This window comes from Rhincodon typus, chromosome 2 (assembly GCF_021869965.1).
Source record: "Rhincodon typus isolate 14 chromosome 2, sRhiTyp1.1, whole genome shotgun sequence".
Lineage (NCBI taxonomy): Eukaryota > Metazoa > Chordata > Chondrichthyes > Orectolobiformes > Rhincodontidae > Rhincodon > Rhincodon typus.
The window spans coordinates 79,009,952-79,027,170 of NC_063333.1; the positions used below are offsets into that span (position 1 = coordinate 79,009,952).

Sequence of the window (17,219 nt, forward strand, 5' to 3'; positions counted from 1 at the left end):
CAACTAATACTTTACCATTGTTCACAAAAGGCTATTACTTTATATTTTGGGTACAGATTCACAAAAACTAAAAATTATACACATTCCTTGATAGAAACTGAAAAATAGATAACTTAACAATCTCATTTTATGAAATAATAGACTGCTAGCTGAGTAAGTCTTTAATAGTCAAGTTCGACTTATGGATTTAAATCAAGTGGTCCAATAACCTCTTCCTTTGCATCTCCATAACTGACACTGATTTTTATTAGTTCATTTTCAAATTGTATTCCTTAAATAGGAATTTTGACTATATTTTAGGAAGCTTATTCTACTCTCTTTAGTTTATGAAGTGTTGCATTGAATTACATGTAAAATACTTAGGGGTTGTTTATCATTTCAATCCTTGTAACACTGTAGTCTTGCTCATAATCCTTGGGGTCTAAATTGAACACCTCCTGACCAGTATACAGTAAATGAGATTTGATCATCAATTTGCTGAGGATGTGAAAATGCCAATGCTACTGCATTAGTATGGTTTCTGGCCTTAGAATTAGTTGGGGTAGAGAAAAAATTTTATCTTGTATCTAACGTAACAATATTTGGACTTGAGAATCCTTGGTACTGTAATTTTAGCTACAAAAGTTCGACCAGGGTAGGGGTTGCAGAATTTTGTTGTGCCATTTGAGCATAACTTTCCCCAAAAGTAAACTAAATATAGGGGTTGGCATTTTCTTGCAAGTTCAGCTATGTTCTATGTGCATAGCGATTGCAACTTGCATGAGTGATTTCAAGCTGTTTTATTTTGCATCAGTTATTTTAATCACCAACTACTGGGGTACTTGACATCTTATAATGTCATCTGGAAGCTGTTGAAAGGGATTGGTGTTTGTTGGTTGTTAGTCCTAGTTGATGTGTGGTCATTTAAAGAAAAGGTACTCATTCTGAATCAGATTGAAGAGACACCCATTCCACCCCCAGTCTTAGTACTTCGCCAATTGCCAGCTAATGTTAAAACTTGTAATGGGAGCTGGAATTTAATACATCAACCTGAAAGTTACAAAGGCTTGTTTTCCTTTGTGACCAGGAAAGATAAATTAGTTTGAACGTGAGCCTGGGTTACAATGTTGTAACTATTTGAGCACCTGTGGTACCATCTTTGTTCATTAAGGATAATAGAATTCTTGTGTTCCTGGCTAATTTTAAATTAACTGCATCCTTGCATTTTCAGGGCAGACATTTTTTATGCAATATTTAGCCAATAGTGAAAATTTGTATGCCCAAAAATGTTTTAAATATCAGATTATCATGTTTTGTACCAGGCAGTACTGCAGTTTGGAATTTTTCCACCTTTTGTTTGGAAGCGAAGAGGGGGGAAAATTAGAAAATCATGGCAGATACTGCCATTTTCATTGTAGTTTTCAAAAAAAAATTTACATGCTGAGTAAACGAAGTAAAACCGCAGGAGTAATACTTGATACAGGCATTTTATCAAGGAACTTTTTAAATTAAAATTAATGGAATTATTCCACCTGCTGGTCTTTAGTTAGAAAGATGGTAGGCTGTAGTACAAATCCAGCAGATTGTAACCCCATGCTTCATCCTACTGAATGTTCTTTTTCCATTAAGGTTAATATTGAAGAAATGGAAGAGTATTTTCCAAGAATGTGGAAGAATAATCAAGATAACAGAAGGCTAATCACAAGTATTGCAGATCAGAAAATAAAATTTGAATGGGAAATGAACAGAAGATTGGTCAGATAGAAGAGCTTGCTTTTATAAGGCATTAATGAATTGTTTGAATTGGGAAGAATACATGGAGTATGAAAACTCTGAAAATGAAGAAATGAAGAAAATAGAAAGCAAGAGTGAACTAAAATTAAAAGAATCTGGAAAATTAAGAATCTGGAAAATTAAAAGAATCTGGAAGATTGAATGTGTCCTAGGTTAAGTAATGTATGGTTTATGTTCACGTGTCTGTATGCTCAAGTTTTAGCATAAAATGCATGATTATTTATGAAAGTTTCATAGAATGTTGGTGATTAGGTATATATGTAGGGAATGTGTATTCTTTAGGAATGTGCAGTACTTACTATGGGTTGAACTTTTGTGTCTTTTAGCAGGGGTCAAAGTGATATTAGTGAAGGATACTTAACCATTTTGGCCCTTGTCTACATCCTCAGACAGTATCTGAATTATAGTTGATCACTACTAAGGTTTAACAATTCTGTATTTTGTTAGTTCAATAAATAACTTTGTTCTGTCGTGCCAGGAGTCACGTTCACCATCCAAATCTCCAAGTGGGAGTGCTGGCCGTGTAAAATCAGAAAGCCGCTCTGCGTCACGCAGCCCATCTAGGGCCTCAAAACGTTCAGAATCACGCTCCCGATCACGGTCCAAGTCAAGGTAATTTATTTATTTAGCAGGTAGGTATGATGTGCAGTTTGTCTAAGAGAAACCTTAATACACATTTGGTCTGTAATACTACAGTGATTAAAAAATTTCATGTTGTTCGGTCGATGGTGTCCGTATGACAGGGCACTTGTTTTAAAAACTGTTAGTCATAGTTCTTTTGTTTCTGCTTTCCCTACTTCCTTTCCTGAGCCCCCAGTTTAATCGAGGTGTAAGCTGTCTCCCAAGCTAACTGCTGCATTTTTCTGTATGCCAAATCCAAAATGCTATATTCTGCGGTCTGCCCAATAATGCTGATTGACTTTCATGGAAAGGTCAATGTATTTGTTTCACACTGCAGAGGAAACAGATGAAAGAAAAAAATAGTCTCGGAGTTTGGCCAAGTTATCTATCCTCTGGTGAATTTATTTCTTCATTCTTAAATTGTTTCATTCTATCATGGATGCTTTACCAAGCATCTGACCAGTAATAATCAGAGAAATAGAATCATGCAGTCTTCACGTGCCTGTTGGTTTTCCTGTTGCCCTGATACAATGCATAGTATTTTGACTTTTGTTGGAATTGCACAGACCAGTTGTTAGAATATTGCACTGCGTAGAAACATCAATATGACCATTGTCAGTCAGGATGTGGGCTTACTATTGGCTGCCGCTGTTTTTATCTGAGGTACTTTGAGGATCAGTTCTGTTTTTACATTCGACACAAAAGTTGAACATAATGTGTGTTTTAGGTTGATGTAATTTATTCTAATTGTGGTCAATACGTTACAGGGGAGAAGTTTTCTTTGTTTTGCTGACTGAGGCATAATGTTCCATTCAAGATATTAAATCTTGAACTATAGAAACTAAATTATATCTTAAGTAACATGTATGTTATTGGTCAACAGATACTGACCTTGCACAGTGCCTGTTTTCCCCTGTGCCTACATGGAGAACTTTAGAAATGTATTGAAAGATAACAAACACACATGGTGTAACATAGGGACCGTAAACTCACCACTTTTACGGCTGTGTCACTGAGTTACCAGTTTTTGGTTTGTACTCCGACTGGTTAGCCTTGACCACTTGAAAGAGAAAGTAAACATTCTAGGGTTAAACACTGGTTAAATCCTTTATTAAAGCAAATGGAGCACAAGAAATGTGTTCACGTAGACTGGGATGATTTGATTAATTTTAAATTTGCTTGCTGCATATTTATACACTGTACTAACTAAGTATTCTTGAAATATTATCACTAGATCTCACTCCAGAAGACATTCGCACCGGCGTTATTCACGCTCCAGGTCACGGTCCCATTCACACCGAAGGCGATCTCGTAGTAGGTCTTATACACCCGAGTATCGATCGCGCAGAAGGAGCCGTAGTCATTCTCCAATGTCCAGCCGAAGACGCCATGCAGGAAGTAGAGTAGGTTATTGCATTGCGATTATATGTATCGTCTCACTTTATCCCTTCACAAGTGGATATGGCTTGTAAGGTTCTGAGGAATGGAAAAGAAGTAACTGTTACCCATTTGAGTTTTAATTATGCAAGTTCTATTTGAATTTGGATGTGATCTACTGAAGAGTATCATTTCTTGGAAGTGTGATTTCACTGAATGCAAAACAGCTCTTGTGACTTTGTGGTGATTTACACAAGTGAGTGGTCATTTGTCTCCAGACAACTGTGTGCATCTACAGAATATAAATTTAATTACTTTGCTAGTGTATAAAATTCTGGGACATCATTAATGTAGCAAAAACTAAACTTGAAAGTGTTATTCTAATGCAGTAGCATTTAAATTTCTTGCGCTGCAGTTTTTTGGGAATTCCATCAACTGCTGGCTTGATGGCTACTGTTAACTTTGTCATCTTAAACCCTTGGATCTCATTTCATGAGCTGTCTAGGAGTTCAGTCCTTTAGCCGCAGTTGTGAAGTTTTCAATCTTGTCTAAGTTTATGGGCAGTATGCCACCTGATAGTGGAGCGTTCCACCTTTATGGGAGGGGGGAAAACTCATTCTGTCCCTCTTGTCCTACAGACGGGACATGTGTCAGCGAAACACGGAGCGTTGATAGTAGATGTGGAGAAGTCCGCTGCCAGGACTGCCCCATCGTCCCAGATGAAGGATGATTCCTGGAGGCGAACAGGATATGGGAAGAAAGAAGGGAAACTCGGTTCTCAAAACGTAAATTGAAAACTTACTTTCAAACAAGTTAATTGTTTCCAGATATCTAATGGATGTGTTGTGCATTCAGTCTCTTTACAGCAACATGTTCAATAAACTGTTGGCGATCTCACTACTCTGATTCTTAAAATCCACAAGTACGTAAATATCCAACAAATTACAGCTTAGTAATCTGCTGCATCCCTGTGCTGTCACTCCTTACCCCATGTTAATCATGGGAATATTTCATAGGATCATTGCACAGGAGGAGGCTATTCAGCCCACTGTTTGCTGGCATTCTGTAAAAGTAACTTAGTCCGCTCACCCTGTATTCCCTGTTGCCCTGCACGTTTTTCTCTTCAGATAATGATCCAGTCCCTTTTGATTTGCATCTAACTCCACACACTCAAGCAGTGCATTCCAGATTCAAGCTCTACACTATATAAAAGCTTTCCTCATTATTCTGGTTCTTTAGCCAGACTTGCATTAAGTCTGTAATTCTTGACCCTTCAGCTAGAGGGGACAACATCTCCCCACCTACTCTGTTCAGGTACCTCATAATTTTGAAATGCTGTGTAAGTTTTCACTAAGGAAAAGAATATTGAGGAAGGAGGTGACATAGTAGTATTGTCTCTGGACTAATAATCCAGAACCCCAGGCACATGGTGACATTTGAATTCAATTTTAAAAATCCAGAATAAAAATTAGTATAATGGCAACCATTGTCGTTTTCATAACTCATCAGAATCACTGATGTCCTTTTAATGGAAGGAAATCTGCTGTCCTTCTGGCCTGCCTTTGATTCCGGGTCCATTGCAATATGTTTGACTCTTAACTGCCGTCTAGGCAATTTGGGATGGATACCAATTGCTGGCCTAGCCAGTTGCACCCTCATCATGTAAAGAATTTAAAAAAAAAAAAAAAAAAACCAGCTTCTCCAGTCTATCACAACTCAGTGCGGCTCATTGATCTGAGCCAGGAGCTCAGACCTAGTTCATAAGCCTGAATGGCTTATTCCATTGAAGTTCTTGAACCGTAAGACTGGCTGAGCTTGGAATTGACTTATAACCTACCATTGTTGCTACAGTGTGAATTAACACAGATGGCATTAGTCAGTTTCTGTGTGGAATTACCTTTACTCTTGCCTATTATGCAATTCGGCATGGTTAAATTAGGTACCTTCAGCTGCAGTTGATCATGCGAATTTGATTCCTTCAATCACTTGTGAATGACTTGCTCACAGTTATGTGAGTGAATCCTAATCAAGCTATCTTGCTGCTAAATGCTAGGATTTTGTAAAGCTTTTTTTAGCCAATTCACTTATCAGTATAGTGGTAGAAAGCCCGTTTATCCCACTTCTTCCTTCTCTCTGTCCTCTCCTCCATCCACCCCCCCCAAAAAAAAAGCCCACATCATAGATCATTTAAGTGACAAATAATATTGTGATAGAAGGTTAATACTTAGCCTTTCAAATTCAGAACAGAATTGGACTGAAGTTTTTATCTGCTCGTGGTTTGTTGTGGCAGTATGAGAACCGTGGCAGGGCTAATGTAGAGATAAAATTATAGAAAGATGCTGTACTGAAGGAACCCTGAGTACGACAATATTGAATTTATAGAGTGTGATCATAGTGTACTGTCACAAAATTGATTATTCAGGCTGGACCAGTGGTAGAATCTGTTCAGGTATTTGAAATTTAAATTGGTATAGTTCTGTTTAAAATAAACTGCCTTTGAAGATGCAGGTGGGGTTCTGCGATGGTAACCCTCACTGCCCTTGTTCTGATGAATCTCCCTAAGTAGTCGTAATTTTCTGTATAAACATTGCACTGATACCCGTACAACAGTGTTGAAACTGCACCAGAAGATAGAAAGGTATTAGTTTGGGGACTTTCACACCATTTGGAACGAGTTGGAAAAAAGTAGGATTTGAAAATGTTAATTTGTAACAGTGGGGCTCAGTTCCAAGTTGTTTCTGAGGATTAAGGCATTTAGACAGCACATTGGAAATTTGCAACAATTGTACTTGGCCCAAATTGAAAGTTTGAATATGTTTGTGTTGAAGTTGGCATATTCCGTTACAAATTTGAGTATTAACAGGTGTTCCTTTAAAGATTTACTTTTAAGGCTTCAGATTTCATATACATAATTCCTTTAATGGAATGTTTACTTTGTTTTGGGTTTTCAAGTGTGATTTGTTGGTCAACCACTATGGAAGATTAGAAGATCAGCAAATTAATAATACCATACCTATCCTTTAAATGAGCATTAAGTATTAATGTATTGATGTAATCCTAAAATGAAAGGCTTTATTGATTCTCTTCACAGGTGACTTTGTATGTAGTCGAACCTGATTTCTGGGAGATGAAATTTATTGAAATTGATCTTTGGAGGATTCAGCATCACTAAATTCTTCAGAGCTATTCGTGCATTGTTTTTTCAGGCTAATCCAGATCCAAACACTTGCCTAGGTGTTTTTGGCCTTAGTTTGTACACCACTGAACGTGATCTTCGTGAAGTTTTCTCTCGGTATGGGCCATTGGCTGGAGTCAATGTTGTCTACGATCAAAGGACTGGTCGTTCACGAGGATTTGCATTTGTTTACTTTGAAAGATTGGAGGATGCTAAAGAGGTAATCAGAAAGTTCTCCAATAACATCAAAATTAATTTTTTATGTTAGTGCTACTTATATGTATTGCTGACTTAATTTTCTCCTGGTTTCTTTTTGATATGAAATTGTGAAGCAACTTCCCTTGTATGTTTAATGAGTTGACTTGACGTGCTTCAGTACATTCTGTTGTCCGTTAAGCCGCTGGGAACTTGGTACTGTTATTTGGATATAATTTTATTGGGTGGAGGCAAATTCAAACTAAAGTTTGGATTTTAAAATGTCTTTCTGCAGGCAATGGAGCGTGCAAATGGAATGGAACTGGATGGTAGACGAATTCGTGTTGATTATTCCATTACAAAGAGGCCACACACTCCCACTCCTGGGATTTACATGGGACGACCTACTCAGTATGGATAAGCAACTTCAACCATTCTTTAAGTGTTGTTTTAGTTTGTTTTCCTTTTACTCATAGTTCCTTTTATTCCATATTAGCAGTAGTGGTGGAGGTGGTGGTGGAGGACGTCGTCGTGATTCGTACTATGATCGAGGTTACGATAAATATGATCGCTATGATGACCGGGACTATGATTATCGATACAGGTAATGTATTTTAGAATATAAATTGTTGTAGACAGTCAACTTGTAAAGCCTAATGTGTAATGTTTTTGAAAGGAGCAGTGTTCTTTCAGCATCCTCTACATGTATAGTTTAGTCACTTCACAGTGTGAAAGCCATCTGCTCATGTGATCTAGTTACTGGTGTTAGTGATTGCTGGCACATTCTGTTTCCAAGTCATTCACGGAGCCTGATGGCAATTTTATTTATTCATTCATGGGATAATGGATGCCACAGGCTGAGCCTAATTTTTTGCGCATCCCTAATTGTCCTTGAGAAGCTTGTGATGAGCTGCAGCCTTGAACTGTATTAAATTTTGGAGGGTAGGCTCAGTGCTGTTAGAGGGGGTGCTCCAAGATTTTGACCTGGGATTATGAAGGAGTGGCGATGTGGTTCTAAATCCAGATGATGTTTGGCTTGAAAGTGATCTTGTAGATTATCCCCACCCTCAAACAGGGAATGTTTGCACACTCTAGCACTTGTACAGAATCTGTTCAGGATCATAACCAGTGTCTGCACAATTTCAGCAGTCCTTGCTTCCTTCTGTAGCCTAGAGTGTATCCTGTCCAGGCACGTTGACTCGTACGTGGAGATCTGTCAACCTTTTTAGGACCTGTAATGTCTATTTTTGTCCGCTGTACTATCACTATTTTCTCCTTTCTTTCTTCTACGTTGGCAGCATCCCCTACTGTTCTGAAACTGGATGCTAAATACTTGTTTAGTACCTTAGCTGTGCCCTGATAGGGTTTCTGTTTATGTTAACTGCTAATCTGTTTTCATGCTCTATCTTAATCTTGAATGATGTGTTAATGCCTGCACACATTAACAATGTAGATTTAAATGTGCAAATGGCACTGACTAGAGTAAATCCCTCTTCTTTTCTCCCCTCATACAAAGAGTGTACCAGAGATGCACTGTGCTCTGAACGTTTTTAAAAGAACAAGTTTTGATCACCAAACTAACTATCCTTTGAGAATCATATACTGAGGCCACCCAGTAAGCAAAGTCGTCAAGGTAGTACAGTGAACTTCATGGTGTAACCATTCAGGAATTGTTTCGAAATTTTAGTGCCACTGTGAAGCTGGACAAGGTCAGAAATCCCATGACCAGGTTATAGTCCAACAGGTTTATTTGAAACCACACTCTTTCGGAGCCTCTCTCTTCCTCCAGATGTTAGTGAGAGAGGTTGTATTAGACACAATTTATAAGTCAAAGATCAAAGGGTCACACTGCTGATCAGGATGTATTACACAAACCTGATATGCTGTTAAATCTTTAATCATTTAGAAAGTTTTAATTGATTAATATGTACCTGTAAATCCCCCAAATTCCTTTTAAGTCACTGTCCAGTGTGAACTCAAGGTTTTATCAGTGTAAAGAAGAGGTGATGCTGCTTAAGGTAGCTAAGCCTTCCAATCTGTTTCATTATAGTAGACGACGATCACCATCACCCTACTACAGCAGAGGATACCGATCACGCTCGAGATCGCGATCTTATTCGCCACGTGAGTACTAAAAGTGTTAATTGCATTGCAGCTGACTTGAAATTGTATGTCGGAACATTGAAAACTAGGTGCAGAGTAAGTCATTTGGCGATTTCAAACCTGCCCAGCATTCACAAGATCAAACCCGATCTTTCACAGGCTCAACATCGCTTTCATGCCAGTTCATCATAGCCCAAAAGTCTATCTACTTGCTCTTTACGTACGTTTTGTGATGTAGCCTCTACACTGAGGTGAGCATTCCAAACATAATGTCCTCTGGAAGGAGAAATTCCTATGCATCTCTGTTTTAAATAAATATCTCCTTATTCGGCCTCTATCAGGGTTCCCTCTGATTTCTTACAGGCCTCTGAGGCCCGTATGTAGCAATGACTTCTGGAGCCAGAAGTTTATTGCTGTGATCAATGTCAATTTGTCATGTCTATGCGCAGCTTAAAGAGAATGTAGGTTACCTTTGTCTCCTGGTTTGAGATTCCCCCACTAGTGTCTTTTCCACGTTTCCTTATCAAGTCTCTCAGAATCTTATATGTTTCGATAAATCACATCTCATCCTTCTAATCTCTATTGAATAAAGGCCAAACAAGTTTGCCATTCTTCATGAGTCAATCCCTTCATCCCGTGAATCACTGTGAGCTGTCTCAAATGTCAGTGTATCCTTTCTTGAATACTGGACTAAGAGTGCACAGTTGTCCAAGTGTAGCCTCACCAATGCTCTGTACAGTCATAACAAGATTTTGCTATTTTCAAGCCTCAACCCCTAACAATAAAGGCTGACGGTCCATTATCCTCTTGATTACTTCGCACCTGCATTCTAACTTCTTCTTTTATGTGTAAGAACTCTGATCTCTGTGCACTCTTTTTTTGGGGTGTCTCCATTTAATTAATTTACTTACAATTGTTCACGTTTTGATGCTTTGTAAAGTGTATAACACAACTGGTCCTACATTAAACTCTCTCATCTGCCAATTTTGTTTCCTATGCATTCAACCAATCTATCCCCTTGCAGATTCTATATGTCCTCATCACAGCATGTGCTCCCACCTATTCTTAAAGTTACCAGTGAAGCTAATTATAATTTGATTGTAGAATTAAGTCATTTGATTACTATGTGTTTGCTTTACAGGTCGTTACTGACCAGACTCCTGCTTGCTGGACAACTGTCTAAAGATTTTTAATCAACGTGTTAGTGACTTTTTTTGGGGGGTGGGGTGGTTGGGGTTAAGATTTTTGGTAGTTGTGCATGATAGTTTCTATGGCTGTATACTGCTTTGGAAAGGCCATTCTAAAAGCCACTTGCTTGAACTGATTTATGTAGTTCATAACCTGATATAAGAAAAGGACGGGGCTCGAAGTTCATGGTAATCTTTTAATTACCAAGTACTGGTTGTTTTTGAACATGCAAATGCCAACATTCATTAGTTTTGTGATGGTGTTTGATTTTGTCATGGGGTTGTATTTGCTGTTTGAAACTGTCCTAGAGTTCTGAGGTGTATTTTTTTTTTTTATTCAAAGAAAGTCCGATGTAAACCTAGCAAAGATCAGTATATGCATTTTACAAAATAACTATTAAAAATGTACAGAAGGGTAGCCAGTTGTGTAATGTCCTTCTGAAAGATTCTGAAAAAGCATTTTGCAACTTTGGAACCTATTGCTTTAAATAAGTATAAGTGGAATATTGACTTTCTGACCTAGATTGAAAATGTGATGTGACCGAATTCTTTGTCTTCACAATTGTAAAGGAATACAAGGATTAAATTTTTGTTTTTAGTTAATTGTGTATTTCTATATTTTGATCTGCAAAGTAGACCCTGCACATTGACAAACTGCTATAATGTACAACAGTTTACTAAAAATTAAAGATGCCTCGGAGAGAGGTACTTGGGTTGTTACATGAATTGCAGTTGGATATCTGATTTAACCGTCAATAGTGGGGACAATTTCTTGAAATGACAATTTCTATTTGGAAAAAGAACCACTGAAATTTCCCTTGGCCTGCTTTTACAAACTTCCATGCAGAAACCTGGCCATAAAAATTTAATGCACTGCTTTTAGACAACATACAACCAAGTCTCTGGTGACATAGAATCAAATGCAGGAATACGTTGTCAACAAAATTTTCATTAGATGTAGAGTTCCCATTTACGTTGAAAGATCCTGCAACAGCTTATCCAGTGTAAAGTTAATGACTGGACAATTACTACCACACATATTGAGTTGATTACAAAAATTGAAGAGAAAATACTTTTAAAAATCTGGTGCAAGTGGAAGGAAGCGAACAAAACGAATGGCAAAAAAGAGACTGATGCTCAACAACTTAAAATTGTGTTCAACTTTAACTCTTGAGTGAAGATTGTCTGGTGAATCTTTGTATTGAGAACGACAGATATCCACTTTAAATTCCCCCACCTGCATCCAGAGAGAATGGATCCTTTAGAAATGCACTTAACAATATATTAAAGCTTGACATTTTTTTAAAAATGCACTTAAAATCTGCCCTGTTTATACAGAAAATGTAAATTATTTCTTCAAACCATTTCAGTTTACAAAGCACTAGTCTTGCCTCTATAATTTCTCTACACAGCAATGAAAATATATTTACTGCTCTCATGTTGGGATACAGGCTTATTCATTTTTAAAAATGTTCTCAATGTAACATTGTGTGGGGTCAGTTGGCTGGTTTGTGATGCAGAATGACACCAACAGCAGGGGTTCAAATGCCTCACCAGCTGAGGTTACCATGAAGTACTCTCTTCAACCTTACCCCTTATCTGAGGTGTAAATGGGACTCGCAGGTTAAACAACCACCAGTTGTCTCAACAATGAGACAGCACCCCTATGGTTTGGTAAGACTATGGTCACTTCATAATGCCTTTTTAATCTAACAATAAATGTTTAATTAGAACTGACTTTTGAAATCCCTATATAAAGTTTGATACTTTGTAGAATGTTGTGCTATAGCATCTCTAATCATGTTCCTAAATTCTGAATTTCCTGTGTAAATCCAGTTCATGAACTAAAAGGGGAACACACTGATCTTCAGTGAAACTCAGCTATCACATTGATTATTGTTTGGAAACTATATTTGAAAATATTGAACAGTGAGTGCATTCATCTTGCATTTTAAAACCCTTCAAATTTGTTCTAAACTTGGTAAACTAGACTTTGCAAATTAGATTAAAATTTTGCTCAAAGTCAAGCAACGACTTGAGTTACATTAAATTTTATTGCTGTTGCTCTTGCTAAAGCGACTCCCAACAGAAATAAAGTAAATGAATCTTTCATGTATTTCAATCAAGTATAACAATGTATCCCTAAAGGTTGTGAGTTGTAGAAAGTTTGTCCAATGCTAACTTTGATCAATCTCTAATCATTGATTGTAATCTTAGGAATTGAGATCAGTTTGGTTAGCACATGGATTCTTTCAACAAATCAGTGCTCTTTCCCCTCTTATGGTATAAACCTCAGTTTTCCCTTTTGAACCAATGTTCTTGCAGATTGTCCGAGTGTAAAATGAAAAGCTCTGAAGCGTGTACTTCCGTTCTGTATTTCCAAAGAACCATTAGAGATTTGTCACGCAGCCACTGTAGACTGTTGGAAGAATTTTCAGTTACTATTTTGTCCAGCCTTCATTTTTTAGTAAGGTGTCTCCATTGTATTTGGTAAAAGCATAATTCTGTCCGAGATTTTTTTTTGTATCCTTAACTTTTTTTTGTTCTTGTTGCATCTTTTCCCCCACTATCAGCACCAGGTTTGTTCCTTTTTGAATTGGATGGAATTGCTGCCATGTATTTTCTCTTAAAATACTGTTTACAGCTTTAAATTTGAATTGTGCTAATTTTTGTAATCAGAACTCGTACTTTTTTTGAATAAGATTCTGTATTTGCACCTGCATTTTCAACTCAGCTACTGGGTGGTTCTTTTGTTCTAGAATTTTTACCTGCCTTTAACCACACCCTTGGCTGGTCTAATGCTGTGATGCAGATAACAAGTGGTTCAGCTCTATTGAAATCTTGTAAAGACTGCACTGCCCCCATATGTGTATTAAGTTTCTTAAATAAACCAGTACTTTTGCATACACCATTCTACTGATAAGCACATTTCAGGTGTTCATCACTGAATCTGTCTATAATATAAATGAGACACTGAACTAGAGCCTCTTACTACCACTTCTGAATGTGGGCACCATTTAACTTGAATCCAGTTTACTGATAAATTTCCATTGTGCATTGACTTCTTGTATTGAATCAGTGACTCCCATATCTCGTTTGTCACAAATTTATGGGGATAAATAGCATATAATCCAGGGTATTTCTGTCTCAAGTCCTTTAGGCTTCAGTCCTTCTTGGGGATGCGTTTACATTCATGTTCCCACGTGATTACCTTTTAAAATATTCATACACTTGAAGTATTGTCAAGTTCTGATCACTGATCCAAGCTGGTACTTGTCAGAGGAATTAATCTGCTGACAGACTCGCGTAAGGAGAGTAGGGAAACTTCTGTACTTGTGACTTGAGTGCAGATACTAAAGCGAAACATATATAATACAAACTGGTAGGTCTTCATTGTTTCAAGGTTCCAAGGAGATGGGTTGAGTCTCACGAAGTTCTTGACCATGCAATAGATTATGCAAGTATTTTTTTTTTAAGATATCAATTAGGTGGAACGATACAGAATAAGAGTGTAGGCTTTTTGGTCCCTTCAGCCTGCTCTGCTATTTGATACAGGTAGTTGTATAATGCAATAATTGCATTCTTGTTTGATCTCATGCTATAGAAAATCGCTGTACATGTACAGCAGAAAGATAGTGTTATCCAAATAGCGTCCACTATTCATCGGTTGCATTACAGCCAATTTGTGTTAACTAAACACATTGTAACAGAATTACCTGTAGGTTATTGGCTGAGTTAGCACTCCTCCCATCTGCTTTGTTGCCCTTTCCCCATAATTATAGCTCCTTGATTAGTAAGGCAATCAATCTACCTTAGCTTTAAATAGACACGAGGACGTTGTCCCCAAAGCACTGTGGCAAGGAGTTCCAAAGACACTCCACTGTCAGAAGAAATTCCTCTTTATCTCGGTTTTAAATTGGCATTCCTTAATTCTGACACTTGTCAGTTCTAGGCTCTTTCATGATTCATAGATTCATACTGTGCAGAAAAGGTCCTTCAGCCCTTAGAGAGTCTGCACCAACATAACCACTGCGCTTGGTCCTATATACTTGAAAGTTGATTTTTGAAGTACTCATCCAAATTTTATTACACTTTAAAGGTTTCCAGATTCCTACCACCTGAGAGTTTTTCCCCAAAATCCCATCTGAATTTCCTGCCCCTTACCCTAAAGCAATGCCCCCCTCATGATTGACTTCTCAATCAAGAGGATCAGCTGCTGTCTATTCATTGTGTCCATACCCCTCAATTTTAAATACCTCAATCTCAATCATACCCCCCCTCAGTCCTCTGCTCTAAAGAAAGCAATGCAAGCTTATCTAGTCTCTTTATACCTCAATTTCTCCATCCCAGACAACGTCCTGATGATCCCCAGTACCCCCATTACTGCTATCACCTTCCTGTAGTGAGATGACCAGAACTGCACAATACTCCAGTTGTGGTTTGACCAATGCTCTTATACTGTATGCCAAAACTGATGAAAGCAAGTGACCCATATAACCATCTTTATCCTATTCACGTGCTTTGCTGACTGCAGGAATCTGTGAATAATTACCCCAAAATCTTTCTGTTCCTCTAAGATATCCACTGTTCTGCCGTTCATTAAATACTCCCATTTCTTTTTTCCTTCTTCCCAAGTGCATCAGGGTTAAATATCGTCTGCCCATCTGACACCCATGTCTTCCTGTAACCTACAACCATCTTTGCTATTAACAATTCTACTAATCTTAGTGTTGTCTGCAAATTTGCTTAACAATCTCCCCACATTTTCATCATCAGTTTCATATATATATATATAAAACAATAAGGGTCCCAGCATTTATCCTTCTATACTGCTGGACACCTGCTTCCAGTCACTCAAACAGCCTTCTACTACCACCACCTCTCTTCTATTACTCAGTCAGTTTGTGATGCATCTTACCAAGTTTCCCTCTATTCCATGTGCTTTAACCTTAGTCAGTATCCCGTGCGGGACCTTGTCAAATCTGTGCTAAAATCCATTATAATCTGCATCAACTGAACTTCCTTCATCTGCGAACTTGATCACTAATTCATAAAATTCTAACAAATTTGTTAGGCATAACCTTCCTCTCACAAAGCTATGCTGACTAGAGCAGCACAGTGGCTCCGTGGTTAGCACTGCTGCCTCGCAGCGCCAGGAATTATGGTTCAATCCCACTCTCTGGCAACTGTATAGATGTATATTGCACGTTCTTCCTGCGTCTACGCAGTTTCCTCCCACAGTCCAAAGATGTGCAGGCTGTGGGTGGATTGGCCGTGCTAAATTGCCTGTAGTGTTCAGGGACATGCAGATTAGGGGGTTAGAGGGGGTGTGCCTTGGTGGGAAGTTCTGAGGGTGGTTGTGAACTTGTTGGGCCGAGGGGCCTATCTCCCCACTGTAGGGATTCCATGATTCTATGACTATCCCTGATTAACCCATGCCTTTCAAGCATGTACTAACTTGCTCCTTCAGAGTTTTCTCCAATAGTTTCCCTTGTAAATGTATCTACAATGGAAGGGTTTCAAAGCAAATGACTTTGGATGGTGATTTTAACCACGAGAAACTCTACTTCCACTAGGAGTGAATGGATGAGGATTGATTTAGTCAAAGAATATTCCAGTCATATTGGCTTTTATTGGAAACAAGCTTCCTAACATGACCAGAATTTAGTGATTTAAGCCATTTTCAGCCAGAGAGGAGGAAAAATACTTGTAAAATTAAATTAGCTGAGACGGTTTGGAAATGTTACTGGTTTCTACCAAAATTAAAATTAACTTTTTAAAGTTATTCAAGATCTCAATTTAAAGGTGAAGTTTCAATATTCCATTGTTCAGAACAAAGATTTTTTATGTTAGAAGAGTCAATCTATACAAATATTCAATAATCTATATACTAACATCCAGAATTACCTGAAACCTTTTTATTAAAAATTCATTATAAACAAATTGCACACTAAATGGTGGGTGTAGCCAAGGTAGATCTTGTAAATTAGTGTGGCAAGCCACAGGTAGGTCACTAAATTCAGTAACGATGTTCTTCTAAGCTGCCTTACAAAGAATTTCAGTTCCTTTTCTAGACTGGAACTTGATCCTTCTACTTGAAAGCAAGCTCATACTTTTCAATGTTTACTCTGTACATACATAAAACTTCCCAATGCAAACAAATCCCCATTATCACCCCAGGATTCCACCGCAACCCCATAACTGATTTTTTTTTTTAGAAAAATGCTCTAGAAATGCTGGTACGTTAATCATTAAACCCAGTCATGCACAGACCAAAACCCGTATCCCACTAGTTCAATGTCAACGCTCTTAAAATTAATGATGCTAGCATTAAAATCTCACACCTTACAACACACAAGTGGGTGACGTCCCATTTCCTGCCATTGAACTTGATTTACTAGTTTCATCTATTGATGCCCCATTGCAACTTTATATATAGTCTATTTTATATAATTAAAAAAAAAAGAGTTGCACCTCATGTTGGCAAGCTTGGATAGATGGATATCCAATCCATATTGAAGTTGATAAATATTGTGAAAAGCCCAGGCACCGGATGAAACCAATCTCCGTAATTTACAATGTCCTGAAGGTAACCAACTCCTAATGTCTCATCTGCAAGTTTTAATATTGTAGGCTGTACATAAACTCAGATCCCAGTGTAAAAGGTTCCTGCACTTAATGCAAGGGTCATAGTAATTTAAATCCCTCCATCCTAAAATATATGCTAACCTGCCAGCACCCTATCAGGCTTCAATTTGATGGAGGGTCCATTGTGAAGCAGCCTACTC

At 37.9% G+C, this 17,219-nt stretch overlaps 1 protein-coding gene across 4 annotated transcripts; it reads left to right on the forward strand.

The window, feature by feature from the left end:
* Positions 1-1,247: 1,247 nt before the first annotated feature.
* Positions 1,248-11,153, forward strand: tra2a (transformer 2 alpha homolog). 4 transcript variants are annotated; one of them, XM_048606537.1, is made up of 9 exons: positions 1,248-1,935; positions 2,252-2,385; positions 3,629-3,797; positions 4,410-4,556; positions 6,978-7,166; positions 7,437-7,552; positions 7,638-7,745; positions 9,192-9,265; positions 10,386-11,153. In XM_048606537.1, the coding sequence occupies exons 1-9, from the start codon at positions 1,915-1,917 to the stop codon at positions 10,394-10,396; spliced, it is 969 nt and encodes a 322-aa protein (XP_048462494.1). In that variant the 5' UTR covers positions 1,248-1,914; the 3' UTR covers positions 10,397-11,153. The 4 variants fall into 4 exon arrangements, with proteins under 4 accessions (XP_048462494.1, XP_048462512.1, XP_048462502.1 ...); XM_048606555.1 differs by having other exon boundaries at positions 7,641-7,745; XM_048606545.1 differs by lacking the exon at positions 10,386-11,153 and having other exon boundaries at positions 9,192-9,276.
* The last annotated feature ends 6,066 nt before the right edge of the window (positions 11,154-17,219 follow it).